Below are 11786 nucleotides of genomic sequence, written 5' to 3' on the forward strand. Positions count from 1 at the left end.
ATATCGAAGGTCTGCATAATTTATATGGATGCTGATTTAAGCTTAAGATGGAGAAATGTGCTATTCAAGACGCAACACCGAGAATCAGAACAACCAATAGAACAATAAAATTTTACGTAAACACTATTTTATTTCATTGGCAAACAGACAGCTGTTTTATGTCTTCTACATACAGACTGAGCTGTTCTACTTCGTCGACATAGAGACTAAGTTGGAAAAATACGTCTAAACTGCAAAAACACTACAAATGCAACAAAGCTCCATTGTGCCTACATCTAAAAATTGATTTTCCCATCAAAGGTTTGGCCAAATTGCCAGTTTTTAGGTGCTGCATTATCAAACTCCACCATTTTCCCATCACTGGTAGTCACCTGAAACGACAAGCTTTGCCCTACCAAGACCGTCCCAGTCTGCCAATTCTGCCCCCAGTTTCTAGACATCTGAATCCACCCACCTGAAGATCCCTTAATCTTGACATTAGAAACATCACCAGCGCCTCCAACATTGTATATCAAAACAATCAACCAATTGGGATTTCCCTTGACTTCAAACTTGACACCTCCTGTCTTAGTGCATGTCACTCGGCGATAGCGAACGGGAACAATCCCAGCTTTGTAATATGCAATCTTTGTGAACATGGCCATTGAGAGGTCGAAGTGTTTCTGTGGGGGGTTGCACCAGTTATCATGTGGCTTTGAATAATTTGGTGGGCAAAAGTTGGTGGCTGTGACTCTAATGGGAGGGGCTTTTGGTATGCACCAATTGGGATCATTCACGCAGGTTATCTCAAAACAAGCACCGCAGGTTAGCCCATTATTGAAAAGGGCTGTGCTCAGGGCTGTGTTTGCCAACCCATAACCTTGCTTGAAGAGATCACCGTACCCACATGCTCCTTCTGTCAAATAATTTGTCACAAAGTGTTAATAATAATCTTTTTTTCTTTTTTTTTTTGGGGTAAATAAAGAGTAAATAAGTATCGTTCTTTATATAAAAATTAAAAAAATATATATATACATATATATATATATAGAGAGAGAGAGAGAGAGAGAGAGATTTGATATGTTTATAAGGACTTTTTGATATGTTTATAAGGACTTTGTGAGAAAGAGAGAGATTACTATGTATCAATCCATCTTATCTAAACAACCACACCAAGGTAATGCTTCTACATATTTACTCTTTTTTTGTGAAAATAAAACCTGGAAAGGAAAAGAACAATTGAAAAAATAATTATTTCCTATGCGACTGCCAACATCATATGTACCTTTCAGTAAATCCCTCATCCGAAAAAAATTTCATTGATCCTTAAAAAAATTAAATGAAGCACACATAATAATTGCCATTGGATCTCATATTTATGGGTTGCCCTTTACACATTAACGTTTTATCTTTTTTAAAAAAAAAATATTCAAATGATATGGAAATGCCACATCTGTTCATCTCCACAAATCCTTCACAAATTTTTACCATACCAAATCTCTCTTTTTTTTATATTTATAATAAATATAAAAAAAAAATATATATATATATATATATATATAAATGCATCGCAAATACAAGGACGTACATAACTGCATATATATTAATTTTATAGGACTTACGCATGGTTTCTGCCCCGCCCATGTCACCGTAAAACGTTGCATGGGCATCATACCAAGTTCCATCAACTTTCTCATGAATCCTGATATTTTGACCCGATCTAGCTTCAACCAGAACCACTATGGCTGCTAAAGTGATCAAGCACTGATAAATACTATTCGCAGCCATTTTGATATTCACTACTCAACTCAGACTTTTTTTTTTGATGAATATATTCACCACTCAAATTATAGAAAGGAAGAAACAAAATGTTTCATATTATTGCTAGCTTTTCTAATGTTTTAATGTGAGAAAACCAGTTGACAGAACAATATAATTTATAGGCTGCTTGCAGAACTGAAGCATGCATATAAGGAAAGTAATTTCTAAAAGGTATTAATTTTGCTTTTCCATTGCTGATTTACAATATATTTCCTGGAAAATAAAAAAAGGAAAAAATATGGAGACATAAATTATGAATCCTAATTAATTGCAACCAAGGAAAAAAAATTTGCAATAAAGGGGTTATCCAAAAAAGGAAAAGAAATCAGTAAGTATTCAAATCTCCACCTCACATGCATGTCGATTCTGTTTTGGAAAATTAAATTAAATTTTTCGTCAATTATTAATGCAATTATATATATATATATATATATATATAACCCTTGGTACATTAATTAACGGAATCTTTAATGAAAAATAAGAAACAAACAATTTACTCCTAATCGGGGATAGAATAGAGTGAAAACTAGATCAAATAAACAACATATTAAAAGTATTTATAGAATAACTATTATAGAGAGGATAGGAATAGTTGCTCATGTAAATAGAAAATGAAAAAAAAAAAAGTCATTCCTATTTATATATTTGGTAAAAATCAATTAGAATCAATATTTAATCTTTATAAATATTTTCTTCAAAAATATTCAAATTTGATAAAAAAATATATATTTATTTATATATTTTTAGTATGTTATAATCAATCTAAATATTAACTTATCATAATATGGTCAAATATTTTAATGTTATTATTTAGATTAAAACGTTGGAAAAGAAATTTTGAAGTTATAAAAAAAAAAAATAATAACCAGTTCATTCAAATAGAGTTATTCCTAAATTCAAAAAAGTATCAAAAAAAAAATTAAATCTTGCTCTTTTGCATTTATTTCATATATCAAACATGTCCATATGATATTTTTTTATGAACTTTTTTTGAATAAAATCATAGTAATGCTACGTTATCAAATTTTAGATATTAAATGTGTTCACACTTTCTTAACCATTTACAAGTTAATATAAACTAAAGTAAAAGTGATTCCAATATAATAATGCCATATTATTTAATATCTAAAATTTGGTTTAAAAGAAATTGATGCCTTTAATGTTATTGATAAAATTAATTAAGCACTATTTTTTAAGAAACAAAATGTCATATTCAGCATTTTTTTTAGCAAATTTCCTTCACACTTTTAGATTTTGCCATAATTTTATTTAAATTTTATGCTTTTGAAAATTAATTATTAACCTCCTTTTAATTTTTTATATCTATTAAAATAGACTCATTTGTTAGTTTTTATTAAAAATGAAAAAAAAAGTTAAAATTTAATATTTTAAGATTGAATAACATTATAAAAAAAAATTAATATTTACTATTAAAATTAGTTGAAAAGTTTGATAAAATATGAATATCTTTTGATATACTTAGAAAATAAAAAAAAAAAAATTTTAAAAAAACATGAAATTTAAATAAAATATTAATAAAATTGAATAATTATAAATGAAATTTGTCCTTTTCACCCACGACAGCATATAATTTGATAAAATGGGCATAGTTGATGTGGTGTAGTGCATTTATGGATGGTATGGGTTGCGTTTACCGATGGTATGAGTTGTTTTTACCATCTTCGAGCTAAAAGAGTTGTATTTACCATCAATTCTCAACGTTAATTAATAACTTTTAGGAAAATATATACTATCAAATAAATTTACATATAATATTAATTTACACAATATTAATTTACACTTTCACTTTATGGCAGATAGACTTTTCATTGATTTTGACTAATTTAGGGGTGTATTCAATTTCTATTTTTAATGATTTTTTTTAAGTGATAGATTTTTATGGATTTATTGGATTTTAATGGATTTACACATGTTTTATAAAAGTATGATAGATTTTCATAGATTTTCATTTTAAAAACTTTTAACAACTTTTAAAAATATTTATAATATAACCATATATTAAGAAGTATAATATACTTAAAAATGAAAATGAGAAAATTATCAAAAATTAAACGACCAATCCATTACTACTAACAAATAATAAAAATATCTAATATTCATTTTTTTAAAATACCATCAATCTCATTGTTATGTGTAAAAAAAATTCAATTGTTCGTTATCATTAAAATGTTCAAGATCATTGCACATATTAGCAACTATAGCATATCTCCATTGATTTGCATGCTCTCTTTTTTCTTCTTGAGTCTCAATAATTGGTTTAAAATCATCCTTCTCATTAGTTGGTATTGCTGAAGATGATGAACTTTCATCATCTTGTTATTCTGGAAACTCATCAGAACGACACTCTTTGCGCAGAAAGTTATATAATCTTGCACAAGCTAAAACTAATTTTGCTTGTGTATCAAATGGAAATGGAGGAGCTGTTTTGAAAATTGTAAACCGTGATTTAAATATACCAAATATTCTCTCAATTGTATTTTTCAATGAAGCATGACGATGATTGAATAATTCATTTGGAGTTTCAGGATCACAACCTTGACCTATAAATTCTTGAAGATGATAACGAATACCAAGAAAAGGAGCTAAAAATTGACATCGATTTGGAAATCCACAATCTACCAAAAAAATTTTACCTAACCATATAATACTTGTATAATTAATTAGCAATACGTAACATGTATAATTAGAAAAAAAAATAATAATAATAAATACATGAATAAATAAATATATAAATACCTTATGATACTTTAAGTCCATTCCTCCTTAATAGAGCATCATTTAATACTTTTGAATCATAAGCAGATCCTTCCCACCCACTAAGCACATACATAAATTCTAAATCAAAGTTGCAAGCTACTAAAACATTTTGTGAAATTATTCTATGACGATTACGGTAACTACTTACATCACGTCTTCGTACCATTGCGGGAATATGAGTGCTGTCAATAGCTCCTATGCAATCTTATACTTATAAAAATAATATATAATAGGTTATAAGAATTACAACAATTTAATAGTTAAAAAAAAAAACAACAACAACAACAATAACAATAATAATAATAATTAATACTAAAAAAAATCACTTACTTTAAAGCAAGGGTAAAATCTTGTACTTTCTCTAATTTTTTATGGCACTGTTACTCCAGGTTTAGCCATCAAATCTACTGTGATTGTGTTCAACGCCCTCAAAACTTTGTTAAAACTTTGACTAGTGGTAAAATGTGACCGTTCAAATGTTTTACGAATCAAACAATATCGAGAATTTTGGCCGACAGTAAGTAAAAATGTTACAAGTATCTTTTCAACACAAATAAATCTTGTATCATATAGTAATGTTTTTTCTCAAATGATATTACATAACTTTAGAAACATTTCAGAATACATTCTATAAACTTGCCGAAAGTTTTTCGGTTCCTCATTCAATATTTTGTGTACGTAGTCGTATCCAATTGATATTTTTGATCTTCTGGATAATGGATGTTGAACATGATTACTATACGTGTTAACTATGAGTTCAAGTGGTACCTGGAGAATTGCTCTAATAGCTATCAAAGAATTTTTAACTTTTTCCCGCAATTCTTCTTCATACTCTTCTTCTTCCATCTCTTCCTCTTCTATTTCTTTTTTGTCTATATTGGAATAAGACATTGTAAATGAAGCCTCCTGATTAAATTATTAAAAAAAAAGCATAAAAAATTATTAAAAAACAAGCTCATTATTTTAGTACATGTGTTAAGCTTAATAATAACTCAAAAAATAATGAAAAAAATAATCATCCAATGATCAAAGATTTAAAAAAGAATTTAAATACATATTCGTAATAATCATATATATATATATATATATAAAAACAAGTCCAACTAATTCTATTACTATTTTATACTAACAAAAAAAAAATAATAATAATAATAAGTTAGACACTCAAAATAAAAATAACATCCTTAAAACAATACATTTTAAAATCACTCAATTTTGCAATTCAAAGTTAATTTAGTCGAAACGCTCTTGGGGTGTCATTTTGAAGAACTTGATCTTCTTTGCTCTAATGTTTAACAATTTCAATGCCTTCTATTGAGCTTGCTTATCCAAGTTTGGAATCTCCTTGATAATATCCCAACAACTACAATCTCTAGTATCAATTGAATCAATACTTTGATTCAACTTGTTAATACTTTGATTAATCTTCACCAAGACTGCTGCTTGTGACCTGTTAGTTTCAAAAGAACTAGATTTTCCATCAAAGTCCATTCTATTTCTTTTTTTTGTTGTTGGAGGAACCTCTTAACTCGTGTTCTAAAAAGATAATGATGAAGTAAAATTGCCTAAAGTTGGAGACTCTAGTGAAGTTTCTTGTATATCACTTGGTATGAATGTCTCAATCATGAGATCATATGTCAGGTTGTCTAAATCACCACCTTAATTTTCTTTTAAGTCAAATATCCTTTCATCAATTTCCTCTCCTAATCCAATTGAATGTCTCCCAGTTGCTGCTGCATTTCCAATTGCAATTTTCAACTCTTCATAATCAGCAAAAGTATCTGTACGATAACTTTTATGGGTAGGATGAGACTGACAAGAAACAAAAGTACAATTAGAATTAGTATGTTATAGAAACAAGCAATAGACAATGTATAAAAAATTACTATTATTAATATTCATTATTTTTGTGTATATATATATTTTAAATAGAAGAAAGCTTACCTTAAAATGGTCCTCCCACACTTCTTCACTAGCAGTAAATTTTTTGGTTATAGGATCCCATCCAAATCCAGAGCTATGCCGCATAAGTTGAGAGTAGTTGGTATACTGTTGTTTAAACCATTTCAACTCACTTGTATACTCCTTATAAGTCCATTCACTCCCAAATTTTGCATTAAGAACAGGAAGTATTCTATTTTCTATAGTTTGCTAGCTTAATAAACCACTTTTATCACACCATCCACGATTGGCAGCATCAACCATGAATTTTAGTAACTCATTGCTCTTGTCCATTGACCATACATTATATTTTTCTACACCTTTTCCTTTTCCTTTATGATTTCTGTGAATCCTTGATTAAAAATTACTATATTTTACATAAAATGCAATACACAATTAAAAAATAAAAAAATAGTGTGCATAATGCTAATAAATCTGTGAAACTTTAAAAACAATATACAAAAAAACTTCCCCCCAAAAAAAAAAAAAAAAAAGCTGGAAATCACATGAATGCAGAATAGTGATCTACCAAATACTAATGCATGCCCGCCTGGATGTGACTAGTTAACCCATAATTAAAAGCCTTAACGTTGAGGTGTCTAATTTATAGCACAAATATATCAATTAAAATGGATACAGAAATTAAAATGGCACAAAAATCAGTCTCTTCCCTTTTCATTAACCACCAACAATATTTATACATAAATTACTACATTGCCCATCAAGCATTAAAAAATAATAATAATAATAAGATACTATATTGTTTATATCTATGTGTTTGTGTGTGTATTTGTGTACATGAACAACATACCTATAATGATTAAAATCAAATTTCTCTGTTTTTCTACTTTCTAAGAGAATGTGTCATCAACAACCTTTTAAAAAATAGAAAAAAAAAAAGAAAAAGTGCAAACAAAATTATACTACAAAAAAAAAAAAAAAAAAAACGATGCACAGCCACCAATTATATACCCAAAAAGAAATCAAGGTTTATTCACAAAAAAAAAAAAAGTCAAGATTTGCTTGTTACGTCTCCTACACTAGTACAATCATTACATTCTACTTCTAATAAAACAAAAATGAACAGAAAAAGAAAAACAATTTCTACTGTAAAAAAAATCACCATCATCACAAAACAATCACCTTTTATATATGTATATATATATATATATATTTTTTTTTTTTATTGGTGCAGGATTTCTATTCATCAAAAAGTAATTTCAATACAATATTCAAAAGTCATATAAAATAATGGTAATAAAAAGTAACCGCACTTTTTTCTATCACAAAATCCAAACCACAGATAAAAAAATTTATAACGTATTGGAAATTTTTTGAGATGATTGAGACAGAAGAATACTGAGCAGCTTCACTTCAACGTGCAACAACGTCTTTTCAGTGTCTTCTATATTTTTTAGAAGTCAGTAAAACTGGGAGGACTTCTATTTATATCTCTCACAAAAAAGTCAAAGAAAAGTAATCAAAAGTCCAAATCTATAAAAATCAAGTACAAATTAAATACATTTTTACTTTTAAGGATTTAAAAAAGTCATAATTAAATTCACTACAATTTTTATAGACTTTATTAAAATCTTTAAAAATCAGGATTAAATACTTTTTTATTTTTAAAAATATTTAAAAATCTATATTTAATACACCAATATTTTTAAAATCTACAAACGTCATTAAAAGTTAAGATTAAGTATACCCCATTTAATTATCAATGTATTTTTTCAAATAACTTTAACTCTATTGATAAGTTATTTATATTTATAATTAGGAAGTCATATATGCAAAAGACCAAGGAGAAAATTATTATAAATAATAAAAAATTACCAATATTTTCATTTTTCTGAAAAATATATGTTTTAAAATATGTTTAAACATGTTGTTCTGGTAATTGGCACTGCAAACGGACAATTAAATAATTACTGTAGAACTGTACATAAACATCTTATTAAATATATATATATATATCCTTTTGTTGGAAAAAAAAAAAAAAAGAATGTCTTAATTAATGTTGCAAAGCCATGCACTTGCTACGTGAAAAATGAATGCTCCAGTATAAATGACCATATATAATTAATAAGTACTATCCCTCTTTTCTTTTCTTTTTTAAATGTAAAATAATAATTTTTGCCTTGGTCAACTATAACTTGCGCCCTCATTAACTAATTATGAGAGTTATGGTTAAATAATAATAATAACAATAATAATAATAATAATGAAAGTTATCAAATATTAACCCAAAAAACGAAAGAGTGTCATCAAATGCCCCATGTTGATAACAGTTGGGTTTATATCATTAATCTGTCTTGGGTGCATTTAATATATATATATATATATATATATATATATTTTGCTTATTATTAGCTTTGATCACAGATGAAGTACTTATATTTATGATTATCTGTACAATGGAGATAGAAGATTCAATTATCGAATTATTTTATAATATAAACGTTTGTATTTTTTAACTTATAAATATTTATAAAAATAATAATTTTTTAAAAAAATTATCATTAATATTATCAATGAAGATGGCGGTTTTTCAAAAAATTATAATTTTTACAAACATTCGTATGTTCAAAAAATACGAATATTCATTTCATAGAATCACATTCAAGTATCAATATTGGAAATAGTCAACTTTGTCATCAAACTGACTCTCTTTCTTCCTTTGATTAAAATTATATATTGAGTTAGGCATAATATGATGTTTTTAACATCAACTCTTATTTTACTAGCCTTTAATCAAATATAATTATTATTTAAAATTTGAAAAGTGATTAAATATAAATTTAGTAATATATTATTTAGAGAAAATAAATTTTAAGAAAATTTTATTATTAATAAATCTATATTAAACCTTAGCCCTTAATGCGATCTATATGCCAAAAAAAAAAGTCTTCTATGTTATGTTTGATATTAAAAATAAAATTTGAGTATGGTTTATTGTATATATATTTATATGTAAGTATATCTACGACTCTGTCCCAAGCTGTCTTAAGTTCTCAATGTTATTATTCCTTCATGCATTGTTCGGATTTCTTGTAAAAACTAATATCATTTTCCTTTTCTTTGGAATTACTTTTATGATTTATGAGTGCCTTTGTTCCCAATGTCTCACATGAGATTGACGAGGTTAAATATATTGCAAGTGCAATTACAAAGATTTGGAAAAATATGATCAAATATTGTGCATACAAACCTACATTAATTAAATTCATGGTTATGATAAAAAAAAAAAGTAAATTAAATTCACGGTTTTCATAAAATAATTATGGATCAAATCGTTAAAAAAAAAAAAAAACCGTTCGTATGTAGCATTTTTTATGCAAATTTATCAGATAAATGACTTTTTTTTTATTTATAATGAGAAGGAAATGGAAGAAACTGTCAATTAATTTGAATTCCTATAACATATTGTACCAAAGGTTTTCATCGCACCAAAAAAAAAAAAAAAAAAAAACTTCTACAGTGCTATGTTGAAACTTATACTTGAAGTACATAAAGTAATATTATTTTTAGCAGTAAAACATTAATCACCAATTATTAAGTGCGTGTGTATATATATGTATATATATATATATATATTCAAAGTGATCGATTCAAACTCTAAGATTATTGGCCAATGAAATAGTCATTTTAGATTGGTGAATAAGCGTTCCGGCTGAAGGCCTAAGCCACTAAAGCCCATGCTTAGGGCCACGCAAAAAAAGACGACTCCAAAAAATTTCATCTGTTATTTTGCCAAAAAACAAAATAATAATAAATAAAAAAATCTCTTCCTCTATATATTTATATATTTATTTAAAAATTTTATATTAAAATTGCTATATATGATTTGATATATATATTAGCACCTTTCATTTTAGTAAATAAGATGGAATAATAACTTTTATAAAAATAAACTTTTTATTTTTTTTAGAATTCAACCTTAATTCTATTTCACTATACTTTGCTTAATTGTTACTTATATATGTTTTTATTTTTGAAAAAAAGCATCAATCAACTATTAAATTCTCATTAAAAAAATAAATAAATTATTTATTTCCTATATTTGTCTTAAGTTTTAATCATAAAAGAATAAGACTTAAAAAAAAAAAAACAATAGCTAAAAACCTCTATATTATTGAGTTTTACCATCTCCTTTCACTCTTTTTCTTTTCTTTTACTCATATTTCACATTTAAAAATTGTCAAATCTTGTTACATAGTTTATATATTTTGATTCATAGGACCATAAAAGAAAGTGATCTTATTTGTTATTATTTATTTAATAAATTTATCTTTATTGTTCATTCTTATAAACTTTCTTTCTTCTTCTTCTTCTTCTTTTTTTTTTTTTTCATGAATTCATATTTATAGTTATTTATAAGTTATTATTGTAGTTCATGATATAATTTTTCTTTTTTAATTTTATGGAAGTTGATGATATAAATCTATACAATCCTTTTTAACCCTTTTATGCAGTTGTTTATAAGTTAAAATAGATTTTGTCATCAAAATTTGAATACAAAAATTTAATTAATAATTTTGTTTCTTTAAATAAAAAATAAAAGATGAATAACAAAATAAAATTTAGTTTAAAAAATTTATTATTATTTTTACCTAGGCCACAATAAGGGGTAAGAGCTTGTGAATAAATAATGACTTATTTATGAGGAGTGGACAAAAGTTTGTCCCAAATCACATTTGGTGCGTGATAGGAGAAGGATACGCCAATATGAAATCATCAAATACAAGAAGTTCAATAGTTTCACATGGGTTTAAATGAGACAAGGTAAAGCCATATTCCATACGAAACTGTTGCCATGTGATAGTGTATGTTAGAATTCTACTATCACATAGGCATCATATGAATTTTATTTAAACAACAATTAGATCTTTTAAAAAATATATAAATGCATAAAATAATATTATTTTAAATAGAAAAAAATTGTTATATGTAAATTTTAAATAAATTAATATGAAAAATATTATTTATTAATATTGATAAATTATTATCAGTATGATCTATATATCAAATGACAATTTCAATATATATTTCTAAAATATTTATTTTCAAAGTGTTAAAATTAAAAATAATAAAATTAAATAGCATGATTAAAATTTGCAACTTAAAATAGTAATCTCTACCAATAATAATAAATAGTAAAACTCAATTAATTTTATTTTTTTAACCAAATTTTATGTGATTTAGGATAAATAAAAGTAGAATGCTTATAAAAAAATTATTATTATTAAATTCAATTTTACAATATA

General features: G+C 25.8%; 1 protein-coding gene and 1 pseudogene across 1 annotated transcript; both read right to left on the reverse strand.

The window, feature by feature from the left end:
• Positions 1–35: 35 nt before the first annotated feature.
• Positions 36–1848, reverse strand: LOC107415875 (expansin-A22). Its single transcript, XM_016024281.4, has 2 exons — positions 1602–1848; positions 36–895 (listed from the first exon to the last, which is right to left on the reverse strand). Exons 1-2 carry the CDS (start codon positions 1765–1767, stop codon positions 276–278), a joined length of 786 nt encoding a protein of 261 aa, XP_015879767.2. The 5' UTR covers positions 1768–1848; the 3' UTR covers positions 36–275.
• A 2100-nt stretch (positions 1849–3948) lies between these two features.
• LOC107415874 (uncharacterized) lies at positions 3949–4744 on the reverse strand (annotated as a pseudogene).
• Positions 4745–11786: the final 7042 nt, after the last annotated feature.

The sequence above is a fragment of the Ziziphus jujuba genome, chromosome 4 (assembly GCF_031755915.1).
Source record: "Ziziphus jujuba cultivar Dongzao chromosome 4, ASM3175591v1".
Classification (NCBI taxonomy): domain Eukaryota; kingdom Viridiplantae; phylum Streptophyta; class Magnoliopsida; order Rosales; family Rhamnaceae; genus Ziziphus; species Ziziphus jujuba.